The sequence below is a fragment of the Acartia tonsa genome, chromosome 6 (genome assembly GCF_053477335.1).
Source record: "Acartia tonsa isolate MP-2025a chromosome 6, ASM5347733v1, whole genome shotgun sequence".
Lineage (NCBI taxonomy): Eukaryota > Metazoa > Arthropoda > Copepoda > Calanoida > Acartiidae > Acartia > Acartia tonsa.
Window position 1 is genome coordinate 25,431,992 of NC_137265.1, and position 14,777 is coordinate 25,446,768.

Below are 14,777 nucleotides of genomic sequence, written 5' to 3' on the forward strand. Positions count from 1 at the left end.
AAACAGTCTAACAAACCCCTCTTCATGACCTTAATTTGGAAAAAAGCCTAAAACCATCTCTTTGGCTATGTAAAGGTTATCTAAAATATAAAAATAATTCAGTCATGTGTTTAGCAAGATCTACGAACAGACAAATTAATTATAGAAATATTAATGTACTATTATATCTATATTAAATTCTCAAATAACTACCAAAAATATCTCATGGTTTTTGGATTTACTGAGTTTTAATAGTTATTTCTCGTATCGTATTATAAACGGCTTTCCGCGGATATAGAATGTACAATTATAAGATTAAAACTAGTTTTTTTAGCCCCGTGGTGCCGAAGGCACCGACTAAAAAACTAGTTTTAATCTTATGATTGTACATTTCTATATTCGTAGAAAACTGGATATAATACGATGCTAGACATAGTTTTTTCGTATGGATGAGAACCGGTTCCTATCCACCGGATTCGAATGAATACGAGAAAAGTCTTTAATTCTCGAGATACAAAATGCATATGAAACAAACTTGATTTAATTTTTATGACATATTTCTTTTTTATTCTCTGGTTGTCTAATAAAAACCCCTAAAAGATATTCATGCATATAGTATTTTTGAGCAGGATTGTGGACACACTTCCATAGAATTTTACTCTGCATCATGACAGAAAGGACACTTCATAGGCTAAATTACACATTTTAGATGTTAGTATATCATAGCAGGGATTTTAAGGGATAAGACAATTGCTGATAAATTTTTTGGACACTCAACTTAATTAACCAACCAAACAAAAATGGATAAAAACTCCCTTCATGTTTTCTGTAAAATATTGTGTAATTATTATGTCAACATCAATATATGAAGTCATTATTTTATCAAATATTATAGTGTTACATTTATATCATGTAAGCCATCACCATTTTAATTTAATTTATTTTGCAAATTGCATGTCGATGATATGACAGCTACGACCACTTTAAGCTATAAGGTTCACATACACAATGGAAATTGCATATCAAAATAATGTCAACAATTTTGTCGCTTCTATAAAAAAGTATCATAATATAAAATTTTTATAATGGCTAATTTACAATATATTTTAGTTCAAATCACATATTCTAGCAAAAAAAAAATCAAGACTATTGTATAAAAATAAAAGAACGATGCAAACATAGCATTACCGAATGACCGAATGACCAATGGCACCAATATTTCAACTTTATATCTTCAGTAGAATCCACAAAAGTCACATTTTTCCTTAGCCGTACATACAGACGGTCGGACAGACAAACAAATTGAGTTATACAGTAGAATCGCTACAAATAATACATATTCACCAAAAGCAAACCAACCCATATATATAACTTTGGTCTTGTTCAATTAACTCTTCAAGCAAAGTTTCAGCGAAAAAAAGAATATAAGTATCCATGTTGTTATTTATTCTTTGGAATTATCAAGAAATATTATATATTAGAAAGTAAATCATGTGGAATACATAGTGTATTTAAGTATTTAAGTTTTAACTTGATTTGTTCTAATTCTAAGGGTGTAATAGTTTGATTTTCAACGTGTTAGGCTTTCTAACCTAATGTTCTGTGTAAAGTAAATTTACTCCTCAACATGCTAAGTTTCAAAAAAATAATTTTACATGTTTAAAATTAAGGATTAGGTGCAGTTCTGATAGTAGTAACGTAAATTCACAGTAAATTGTTCCCGAGATCAATTATCAACAAAATCTTTGGACTTAAAGCTGCTAAACGGCTTGACAGACATATAATTTTATGTTCGCAGAAAATTTTAACTGGCAAAACAAAGTGATTGGAAATAGCCATTACTCAATAAAGCACAGTTATCTCGCAGCGCACATAATTGCACTAATAAAGATTATTTTTCGCGGTTTTTTTTTCAACCAAGCTTTTCCTGTGCATCATTGGATCTTGGCTATTCTAGCCTTTTTATGTCGCTTTTAAAGTTGTGCGAGCACAAAATGTACATTTAGCCGTTTGGCAACTAGCATTCTTTAAAGTTTATAGATTTTTGAGATAATCGATCCCAGGAACATTCTACCGTAAACTGCACCAGATCCAAAGGTATTTACATTTTATACGTGTCAACTGTCTACACTCTACATGTCATGTATTCTAACCTAATATTCTATGTATAACAACTATGTAAAAAGTAATAATATGCTCGTCAACATGAAACTTTTAATTGGACAATCTTTTTTTTTCAGGGTGAAGGGGAGGGGAAGACAGTCCTTGCATGCAACTTTACTGGTGCCTAGTGCATGGTAGGAATTAATGGAATACTAGCAGAATCATTACAAACGTCACACATAATTCCTAATTTGATTTTTAAAGAATATTTATTAAAATTTTATTTTTAGGTTGAACTCTATAAATAGATGTAAAATGATAAATTTTAGTTTTATTCTTATTTCTTTTCTAGGGCTTGATATCCGCGTCTATTACTGTGCGGCTTCGTACCGAAGGATATCGCTAACCGCTGTACTTTACATGGTAGCTTCTTGTAAATCATGAGAAGGTTTATGACTATTTTGAGAGGACACCACCACCCTCCCGAGAAAAATCGCAGAGAAAATATTTTTGGTAAACATCTGATATTAACGTAAATTTTAATAGAAACATTTTACGTTCCACTAGATGCTTCTAGGAGCATAGCCGCATGTTAATATATAAAGGAACTATGAAAATATGGCAGCTATCTATCCGCTTAAAATATTTATAATCATACTTGTTTAACCTTGGTACAAGTTGTCTGCAATATTTGACTATGAACCAGTCCGGAATATCAGTCAACTAATATTTACTTAACCCTTAACGGTCGGGGGGGGGGGGGGGGGCGTTTGTTTTTTTTCTATTTCATTTTCTGTCTGTGAAAGATAAAGAGCCCAAACTTCGTGACTTTTTAAGTATGGGTATGACACATAACTGAGAGTTGAAATTTTTTGAATATCTCCATCCCGGCGGGCAAAGGATGCCAGCAAACCTGGCAGGGTCATCCAGGAAAAGAGCAAAAATATTTTTTTGACTTAAACAAAGCATTTTAACTTATCAAAATACTAAAATATCCTCTAGTAGTACAACCTCATATGAAATAAAGGTGTTCAAGTCAATTTCAGGTTCCAGGTATGATCCTTCAGGTCCTGATCCTCCAGGTCTCCAGAAACCGCAAATTTTTACTTAGAGACGTCAAATTTCAAACTTAAAGTTTACTTACATAGTTACATAACGTTTTCCCGCTGACCGCCGACTGCGGCGGCTGGCAGCTGCCAAGTACAGCTGCGGCCGCTGAAATTTATATTTTGATATTTCTAATATAAAATTTACATAAAGATAAACATTTTCTGTAAAAAAATTGTTCTTCTAGCTTCAAAAATAAGAAAATTACAGCCGTTTGAAATTTTTCAGTAAAAAAGGACCTAAAAACAAAGGTTGTTAAATAAAAGGGTGAAGGAAGCGAAAATTTACTTTTTCTTATAAAAGGTCGGAAATTCATAATCAAACAGAGACTTGCACAAAAAAAATTTAGCCCTCGAGCTCTAATAGGAACTGAGATAAAAGGGGGGGGGCGTTGAACGCCCCCCCCCCCCCTATCGTTCGATTAAGGTGCGGCAAGGAGCCCGACTGTTAAGGGTTAAGTTATTTCTAAAAACATACTATTGAATAAAAGAGTCATTCCATTGATTGACAAAGTATTAACGAAATGTGGTCATGGCTGATATTTTTTGGATTTAAAGCTTCGTTAGATTTTTTCATAATTTTGTTATAATAAAGTAACAGGATGTCTGTTTGTCTGCATGTTTGTACTGAAGGATCTCGCTAACCGCTGAACCAATTGGGTTCTTCTTATCAGGATAGCTTCTCATATGTCCTGGGAAGGTTTATAACTATTTTGGGGAGGGTACCAATACCCTCCAAAGAGAAATTTCCCCTTGAAAAATACCCCCCCCCCAAAAAAAACAAATTAAATTAAATTTTTTTAACTAAAATTTAAGATATTTGGGGTCCCCCCCCCCCCCCAACAAAAATCCCCCCTTTTTTTACTTTTTCTTTTTTTAATCTAAAATAAAAAATCAAATTCAACTCCCTGCTCTTCAAGTGCCCCTTGAGGCCTCTAGGGGCGTAGCCGCTAGTATTAAATAAAGTAGTAAGCTTTTTTTGTATTTACTCATTAACCGATATGGTTTTCCTTTAAATTTAAGCTTCTTGTGGATCCACGTAAGGTTTTTATTAACTATTTTAATCCACACCCTCCCAACAAAAATTAATCCCTCCTCCGCCCCCAACAAAAAGAAAAAAATATTTTTTTTTTCTTTTTAAAACTGAAAGTAAATAATGATAAATAGATAAACATAACACTCAAGTATAGACAAGTCCACACATAGCCCACACTATGTAAAGAAAGATAGGAAGGTTGCAGATTAACTGAGAGTTCAAAACTGACTACTTTTTTGGCAACCAACAATCATAGGCGTCCCCGGGGGGTGATTAAGTGTAAATTTTACACCCCCCACCCACCTACCTGGGAAAATTTTAGGGTATATGGTAAAAATTTAAGGAATCAAAAGCTTTGTTTTGCCTTCTTAATACCCCTCTAGCCAAAATCCTATGCACGCCCTTACAAACAAGTCAAGTCTGATGCTTCAAAATTTAACAACTTGGTTAAAATTTTAAAGAAATCTAACTTACAAGTAGAGGTGTGCATAGATTTTTGTCAGAGGCATGTCAACCTCGAGGCAATGAAGGAAAGTGGCAGACAGGCCTTTTCCAATTTCAATGTTAGGTGGGTCGTTGATCTTCCTTCCCACTCACCCATACTTACGTATAATTGTTTATATTCTTTAATATAAGAGGTATGATGCCTGCTTCCCTCAAGATCTTATATCTATGCTATAGATTTTTTCATCCTTGTTAAGTTTAACTGTCTTCATTTTTACAACTGCTTATAATTGATGATGTTTTAACTTGTTAAAAAGAGTAGGTTATTATATTATTATATGCATTGCTTAATGCAACTTTTAATGATATAATTTATTAGTCATGAACAAGTTTTTTCCAATTATAATAGTGTTATACTCATCATGTATTCTTTATTATCAAGTAGATTTTTTTGTTGCCTAAATGGGCTTAAAATATCTGTTGAATAGGCCCACCAGTTAAAAATCTTAGAAAATACGCTCTATTGAAATTCAATATGGGTTTCAACAAAACATATATGATCAAACTATAGCCTCCCGTCCATCCGTCAGTCTGTCAATCTGTAACGCTATGGGGGAAATGTGATTTTATCAACTACTTTATGAATAGACAGCTGAATCTATTTTCCAATGATTCCAATGACATGTGAACCTTTTATCTATAGCTTGCTCTGTCCGTCTGTCTGTCGGTCATGCTTCAAAAGACATAACCTTATTTGAGAGGTTTCGTGGTTTTTTTAATTACGAGAACTGAACTTCTGCTATATAACTCACTGTGTCCGTTTGTTCATTCCATGACATTTGTATGCTTCGCTACTTATGGATGTTTTCATTCTTGTTTTATTCGTTTACAATTGCAACAGAGTAGTTACACTACAATAAATGTTAAACGCAAGATTTAAGGCTTGACCACAGAACGTAGAAAAAAAAACTACTAAAAGAGGGAATAATATTTGGTTTATGTTTATTTCAACAACAAAAATAATTCCGCTGTGTTCTATCATGAACGCAAATATGCTTCAAATCATGAAGATAATTCTAAATAAGGAAACTTCGCTAAGTTATTTAGAGTAAATACATATATTTAGGTGAAAAAAGGAATAAAAAATATTATTCAAAAATAAATATTTAATCTACAATATAACTAAACTATATGAATAAGGATTTAATTTAAAATTTTACATATTCTCGACAAAAACAGGTTTCAGATTAAAAGAAAACTTTTTTTACGGCTGTGATCAAACTCCAACTCTTTTTGGTCAGGAAAAGAGAGGGAAGGAAAGAGTTGATATAAAACAATGAAAGGGTATACGTTGTTCTTTAATCTAATCAAGATATTTTGACGTAATGTCCCTAAAAAAGTCAAAACTAAGGTCCCCTCATACAACCAATTTTATTATATATTTGGGAGTAGTGTGAAAAGATTGGCTATCCTATAATACAAAGACGTACGATGTTTGTCTTTCTGTCTGTCTGAAGCTTAAGATCTCAGTAACCACTGAATCGATTGGGCTCTACTCTTCAGGGAATATACCTACTGGTCCTGTGATGGTTTTAAACTATTTTCTAGGTGGGTGGGACACCCAAAACCCGCCAAAAAGAAATGAAAAATCCCCGCCCACAATTATATTTCTATCAATCAATATATTAATTAATATATACATTTTAAGATGTCTTTTGAGATGACCCTCTTGATTGAATTACAGGTGGGCGTGAATGAGAATGAAAGGTGGAGTGTGGGCGGGGAGTGTTAGGCCTACTCCATCAGTAACAAGGACATTGCATCCGTTCAAATAACCAAACTAAAAAGTCAGGTAAACACAGTAGAAAAAATACCTAATCTTTGAGAAGTCTAGTAATGGTCCATGGAATGTTTTAGGCTATAATAAGGTCTGGGGGTAGGGGTGCGACAGAACCCCAACAACTAGAAAAAATTCGTTCATAAAAAATTCTGAACTAGTGGAATTGTGTTTAGGGACTAAGCTTTACATTAGACATTGTAATGTCTTATATGTGTGTGGGTGTGTGTGTGTAAGGGCGGGGGGGGGGGCTTCCATCATTCAGTATGCGGTAATTAAAGCAGATGACCAAAAACTTTGCTAACCTCCTTAAAAAGTTTTGAGATATCAAATTGTCCAAAATATTTTCACTGTGTCTGATTGTTATGAAAAAAAGGTTTGCCATTGCATCTAGGTCATAGTGTAACAGATTATTATATTAAACACTGGTGGCTACGCCACTAGAGACTCTTTGTGGAACTTTATGAGGGGGGGGGGGGGTCGACAAGCTATGTGGCTCTTGAGACAGACAGAGTAGCTTCTCGTAGGTCCATGGAAAGTTTATAACTATTTTAGAGGAGGGTACCACTCCTCCGAGAGAAATCGACCCTGGAATTTTTTTCTTTTCTTTTTAAAACTCAGATTGAAAATGGGCATTGTCGACCCCCCCCCCCCCCCCTCCCTTATCTCAAGTGCCCATAGAGACCTCTAGGGGCATAGCCGCTAGAATACAATAAAGGCAGAGGAAGTATTTTAAGTTGATAAGACTTATAAAATTTAATTCTAACCCTATACTTTACTATTTATTGGAATGTACATTATTCTTTAAAATCTCCGTCTGTTCATCTAATGCAACATTAACGTAAATACAGTGTGTTTTTTTATGAGAACTTTTTTGAAAGCAATTTTACCCCACTTATAGTTATCAGAATTTAATGATTAACGGCTTATTTTCTTCGTTTTTTATAACCATTTATAGAACATCAAAAAAATATTCAGTTTAGGTTTTGAATTTTTGATTTTACTCTAATTTTTAAATAAAAACTGAAATATTTTTTTTGATGTTCTTTAAATGGTTATAAAAAACGAAGAAAATAAGCCATTAATCATTAAATTCTGATTACTGTAAGTGGGATAAAATTGCTTTCAAAAAAGTTCTCATAAAAAAAACACACTGTAGTAATATGCAGACCTGCCGCTCTTTTATAATTTTACAAGCTAGCCCACTTAAAGGAATGGAAACCTTCCATATTTTTTTAGGGGGGGGGGGGGTCATTTCTTCTAGTCGCATTTTTTCTTGGAATGGTGGTCGCGTACTTTCCTTCAAAAAACGTACTAAAAAGCCTTCCCGGGACCAATGAAAAGTATCACTGTATTTAAGAACCATATCGATTAAGCGGTTGGCGAGATCTTTCGGTACACACAGACAAACAGACTGTTATTATATAAGGATTTATATATTCTTAGAAAGACTTCTTTTTTAATTATAGTTATCAATTCAATTTTTATCATGTACTTAACAAATTCTAAATTAGTTTTTTATCATCATTTTTAGTTCTTTATCAATATTTTAATTATTTTGTGCTATTGCATATTTAGTTGTGTCACTTTTCAGCTATACTCACACTTATATATTTTTTTTTATTTTGTTTGCCATGTATATTTCATATATCAATTATATTCGCAATAACATGGTGAAATAGTTTCAACAATTAAAAATGAAAATCAATGAAGTCTACCATAGTAGTAATAATTCAGTTTTTAACATTTTTCATGCAATTCAAATTTTTGAAAGTTCTTGGTCTTTGTTTGCAAGCAATCTATAATACAAAGTATAATGATGTCTGTCCGTTGTCCGTCTATCATTGATCTCGATAACCACTGAACCGATTGGATTCTACTCTTCAAGGAATATGCCTAATGGTCCTGTGGTGGTTTTAGGTTTTTTTTCTTGGGGGGTGGACACCCCCAACCTCGCCCCTCTTAGCTTTCCATGCACGCGTTGTCACCATGATGCATACCAATGATGCAACTTAAAAACAAGATATAAAGGGTGTTTTTAAAAAAAACAATCGCTTTACTCATTTCAATATAAACCCTACAGTTTTAGTCAAAAACTAACAAAAAATGACCCAAATCATGTCCAAGCAATGACAATGAGAAAGCACTATTGAATTTTTTTTCTACTTACATCTCCTGAGCACTACAGCTCGAGTCCTAGCCCTTGTAGAGATTTTTTCCTTACATAGAGATTAGAATACAACAAATCGTCTTAAGTACTTAAAATTTTGTAGATAGACCCCATATTGTTTAAAATCTTTGATGGAGCATATAAAAGACCTTAATATAGACACCTTAACCAGATTTATGACTCAATCCTAATTTGGCATAAAAAAAGACAGAACCAAAAAACATTTAGACATGACAAGTCTCTCTAGTTCTTGATGTTTGATAGATCTTTCTTTTTGATGTCAATATGGTTTAGATTGTGTTAGAAACCTGATTAAGGTGTCTATAGAAAGATATTTATATGTCCCATCAAAAATTCTAAACATTATGGGTTCTATTTACAAGATTTTAAGTTCTTAAGACAGTTTGTTCTTTTTTTTAAGACAGAGCAGTCATGTCTCAATGTTTGATTGGTCTGTCTTTTTAATGCCAAATTGGCAAGGATGGAGTCAGAAATCTGGTTAAGGCGTCTATAAAAAGGTCTTTATATGCCCCATCAAAAACGCTAAACATTATGGGGTCTATCTACAAGATTTCAAGTACTTTAGACAATTTATTCTTTTTAAAAAAAGACAAAACTGTCTTAATTTGTAATAAAAAATGCACTCTCCACATAGGGAAAAATTTCCATAAGGGCTAGGACTCGAGCTGTAGTGCTCAGGAGAGGTGAGTAGAAATCAAAATTCAATAGTGTTTTCTCATTATCATCGCTTGGACATGATTTGGGTCATTTTTTGTTAGTTTTTGACCAAAACTGTAGGGTTTATATGGAAAAGAGTGAAGCGATTGGTTTTTTTTAAACACCCTTTATATAAACAATGCAGATTCAGAAATGCAATGATTACCATACTTCAATTTTTTTCATTTTCTTAAATCAGTTTCAAATTAGTGGTTGGAGCTCCATTTTTTTGTTTTTATTGAAGCCGCTAGTTCATATATATATATGATTAAATTTAACCTGATAATAAAAGTATTAATTTCAGATTTTCGAAAATGACAAGTTTTGAACTAAAAAGGCGAAGTAGCTCTAGAATGAGCAGGAGACGTTTTCAAGTTTTGAAGGTTAAATTATTATCCAACTATAATAATATTTGATTTTCTGAAGATTAAAATCTCATAAATTATTCGTCCGTTTTGGCCGTACTTCTCAGGAAAGATCCATAAATATATTTGGGCGGTTTTAGGCTATTTTTCTGTCCTCCCCTGCAATTCTTTAAAGGCTTGGAGCGAATCAATCCTATAATACAATGTAGTAAAGTTAGTTTGTCTAAAGGTAAAGATCTCGGAAATTGTTGATCCGTACGTATTGGTTGTATTTTTTTTCAGGAAAAATTCTTAAATATATTTTGCCAGTTTTTGGCCATTTTTATGACATTCCTGCCTTTCCCTAGATTCTTGGAGCGAAGCAACTAAAAACAGTAATAATCGTGTGTACTGTGTGTCCCAAAACACAGTTATAAGGTATAACCAATAAGAGAAATAAATCTAAAACAATATGTGGGGGGCAAATGGAGAGGTCGTCAATTTTACGATGTTACCCCCCAACGACAGCTGAAAACACGCCCAGGTTTCGTGATTTTTTTCCAAATTAATTTTGTTATTGGTATAAGTTGCCCAAAACATCTCAATAACCGACCAACCAACAATATTTAAATAATTTTTGCAATGGTTGGAAGAAGGTTTATCATCATAGTTTATATTTGCAGGGTACTTTAAAAGTTAAGGTTAAGTTTGTACGTCCGAACATTCTATGGATAAAACAACCAACTGTCACTTACAGCTTGTTCAAATTTTCCTAGATTATTAACTTTTGTAATTATGGAAGCTCATTATAGTGCCTATAAAAAGAAGGGAATAAATTTAAATTTGAATTGATGCTATAATTATTCTTGCTTTGACACTTATACATTTTTTTAGACAGTTGCGTCAGTAATTCCAACAGACGATGAGGTAGAGCAAGAATTTATAGGTAAATATTTATCATATAAATAGCGCTGTATAGTTCCTTTAGGGTTTAAATAGTAAGTGTAGGTGAGCCCTGCGTCGTAGTTTGTTTACACTATGTAAATTATTGAATAAATATTTAAAACTAAGTATTAATTTTGACTGGCAGAAAACTATAGCTTTTCTTTAGAATAACTTTTCCAGTATTGCTCTGAATTCGATTTGTTTCAGATGGATCAAAACCTGTCATGATCTTTATTGAAAAATCATTTATTTACTAAGTATATTTGCGATAACTTTTATTTAATGAAATCTTCCAATTTTTAACCTGTACAAAACGGCCTGCTTAATTGCTTCAAGATCCATGTCAGATCTATATAGGAAATAAATGTCTATAAACGAGCTCAAGTTTTCCAAGGACTATTCGTTGAAAACTCATAGTGCTCCAATAATCCATAATAAACTCTCATTGCCCAGAACGATAAGACCCATTATTTTACTTTATTAAAAACAAATTCATTTTTTTCATTTCATGTTGCTATTTACATTATAATGAAGTATTTAATTTCTAATCATAAAAAAGAAAATTTAAATTTATGATATAATAAATTTAAGAAAACTCTGTTTTAAAAGAATTCGATTGTGGCGACACTTTGTGTGTTTAAATATTGAACTAAAATTGTAATCATATAATAAACCCTTTGGTGATGGTAATGTAAAGAAAAAAATATAATTTAAAAGATCTTTTTAAGATCATTTAATAATTAAATATTTACTTCCGTTTAAATAGTAATGCCGGGTGAGGAAAATAGATTTATTGAGAAATATATATGCATAGGTATAGAAAACTAGCCAATAGGGAGATAGTTATATCGAGCCAACTCTAGTTGTATAATATAATAGAAATTTACCGCCAAAAAATATGAATTATAGGATGTATCACTGGTTTGCTAGCTTAGGCCTTGAACCATAACCATCGAGGCTTACCTTAAATATATAGCGAGCCTTGACTCGTATCGATGGAAACTTTCATCGATATGAGTCAAGGCTCGCTATTATATATATATATATATATATATATATATCATTAAAAAGAAATTAAGTTTAGTTATATATCCATAAATATTTAAGACTAGCACAATCAATAAAAACATTTTATTTATTGTTTATAAAACTGTTTTAGCTGATGGGGATTCCCTACAGATCTGGCCAGCAACTGGAGCTTTCTTTCTTGGTCCAAAGGTAATCACGGTATTTAGATTGGGATATTAGGTAAACTAAAACATATTTGTTATGATTCATTTGGATTAATTTGAAGCATTATATTCACCATTTATTTTTGGTCAGTAAAGTTTTTTTAATTTATGTTAATTACCAAAAAATATTGTAAATGTCTTACTTAAAATTTGGGTAATTGTAACCCTTTCTCATAGAGAGAGAGGGAGGGGGGGGGGGCAAAGGGCTGTTTATTACACTAGTTCCCAAAGTTTCATAATAATGTTTTCTTATTCGTTAGCTTAACAACTTTGGGGACTTTTAACAAATTTTAATTGGTTGGTTTATTAAGTTAGTGTCAAAACGTTTCACCACTAATTGTAATCTACTGAAATTGTAAGTATTAACATTGCATTGGGGATGTACATAAATTTATCGAGCATTTTCGTATCCCTTTAGATTCCTGCCCCTTTTTCTGTACGCACGCACTTGAACACCTATGGCAGTTTATACGACAATGATATGCACAATAAATGGTAGACCGGTGTGTAAATAATTCCGCTAAATGCATTAATTTTTATATTACAATCGAGAGCTTAAAATTGCGAGTAAATATTAAATTGAAGATTTGTTTTCGAAATGTTTTCTAAAATGCATTCTTCATTTAAAAAAAAATTCTTTTAATTGGAAACAAGACCAGTACAACTGTTTACGCCCCTAGCATCTTGTGGCTCTATATTGAGACTCGAGAGGGCCTAGAAAGTAGCTTCCCCAATACAAAACTAATATCTAAAAATAAAATAGCCTGAAACCATCACAGGATCTATCTGAAGCATACCTAAAACAGGAAACACAATAAGTTAAGTAATCTCACGTGTCATACAAGAACCCTAACTACTTTAAATAATATGATGTCTGCTTTAAACTAAAAATCAGGTTGAGAACCCGCGGGCCAATATTATAATCCCATTGTGTACAGCAATTTTTTTCCTTTCAGTTTCAATATTTAACACATTCGTTTATTCTATTCATAGCGCGAGTTTTGCAAATATGAAACATTTCTCTAATATGATACCTAGTGACTATGACAATATATTGCGGACCTAATTTTACACCAAATATTTCAGTGATGAATATTTTGGAATATTGAAATGTATGTTATTATCAAAGTAATTAATATTCAGACATTCAGGGGTTAGGGAAGAGGTAGATAGAACAAATCATGAACAGTTCATTGTCCGACCATAAAAAGTATCGTATATGTGATACATATTTGTGATGCTTTTAAGGTTAGATTAAGTAAAGGTTAAAAAGCCTCGCACGCAGAGCACCGCAGAGAAATATGTTCAGTTCAAAAATAATTATAGGTTGGAATTTATTTTGTTGATTTGGATAAACTTTATTATTTTAAACGAATTATATAATTTTGTATTGAAAAAATGATTTAGAAATCTCCAGGGTCCTATTTCTATATCCCTGAGTAATTTTAAGAAAAATTGTAAACGTACTTAATTCTACAAGTTGACATTCAATCAAAATAGTTAACATACAATACAGATTTTAGTTTCATTGATTTTTGGAAGAATTAGCTTTATTTTATAAGATACGTATATAATCTAATATGTGGAAAATAATCCTCTTAATTAAATCAAAGTATTATCATTAATTCTTACTAAGTAAAAAAGATTCTTACTAAGCCGAATGAGATCTCAATTTTAAGGAAGGATGGTTTTATGCTATTTCTTTATGACTCCTCTAGTATACATAATAGTTGTTGATTCATGTATTTATATAAAACCAATAACTAAACACAAATTTTCAAAATTCTTTACATTCAAAGATTAAAGGCAAACCACAGCCAGTAGTGGTAATGTGGTAAGCCGAAGCGTTTCAGCTCACCGGTTGCGAGTTCGAATCCAACGAGCCCTAGCCTTGAAGTATTCTACCAAAACAAACTAGCAGGATTTAGTCATACAGAAATTATATATTTAACTGAATAATATTTACAATGGATGTTTACTATATATATACAACAGATTATAACAATAGGTTAGGTTTGAAGGGGGTGTGGGACACAAGGGCTTAGCCCACGGCGGTAGACAGTCTGTGGGGGTAGCTGTGGTAAAAGAGGAGGCAGCGCCTCCCGGTTGTATAATTGCGTGAGGGGCGCGTGATAGCTGCGTGTCCGTGCCCCTCCCCATATTTAGACAGGCCAGTTTGACCGCTGGACAGCGGGGTCACCGGCGGTCATGAGGTAAATGGTGATATAATGGGATTAGTGCAGAAGGCTTGTTATGATAAGTCACTGCGTAGCAATTCTGTAAACTGCCCGTCCGTCTGTTGCCGTATTACCACAGTAAAATTTACTAATTGTTTGCAATAGTGTTTTTATAATCTCATAAATTAGAGTTATCACATAGCTCAAAATGTGCTAAAATGTAAAAACGCCACAAGAAATTAGCATAAATCGGTTGCATTGACCAAATATGAAATATTCATAATAGCCGTTCCTATTATTATTAATTACTGTACAATAACAGTACGAAAAAGCAGCAATTTTTAGTAAAAAGTCTGTGACTGGTTAACATTTGGAATTGTCTAATTTTCTCGACCATTGACTTTATCAGTTTATTAAGATAGTGATACTAAGTAGTATTAATAGTTATTTCTCGTACAAAGCTGGTTATAATACGATGCTAGACATAGATTTTTCGTATGGATGAGAACCGGTTCTTATCCACCGGATTCGAATGAATACGAGAAATAAAGTGATTCTATCTTTCATATTTCTGTATTGGTAGTTTTATATACAATAAGGATGACAACATCCATAAAAGCGAAGCTCTAAAATAGAAAATAAAACTAACGAATATAAAAAAGCAAAATATTGATTTAAAGGTATAAA

General features: G+C 32.5%; 1 protein-coding gene across 1 annotated transcript in view; it reads left to right on the forward strand.

The window, feature by feature from the left end:
• The first annotated feature begins 9,700 nt into the window (after positions 1-9,700).
• Positions 9,701-14,777, forward strand: part of LOC145322226 (L-tyrosine decarboxylase-like) — a 44,347-nt gene continuing 39,270 nt past the window's right edge. The window contains exons 1-3 of the mRNA XM_080164081.1: positions 9,701-9,775; positions 10,631-10,682; positions 11,841-11,899. Of these exons, the coding sequence (XP_080020207.1) occupies positions 9,707-9,775; positions 10,631-10,682; positions 11,841-11,899 (180 nt within the window). The 5' untranslated portion in view covers positions 9,701-9,706. The remainder of the gene's footprint in view (positions 9,776-10,630; positions 10,683-11,840; positions 11,900-14,777) is intronic.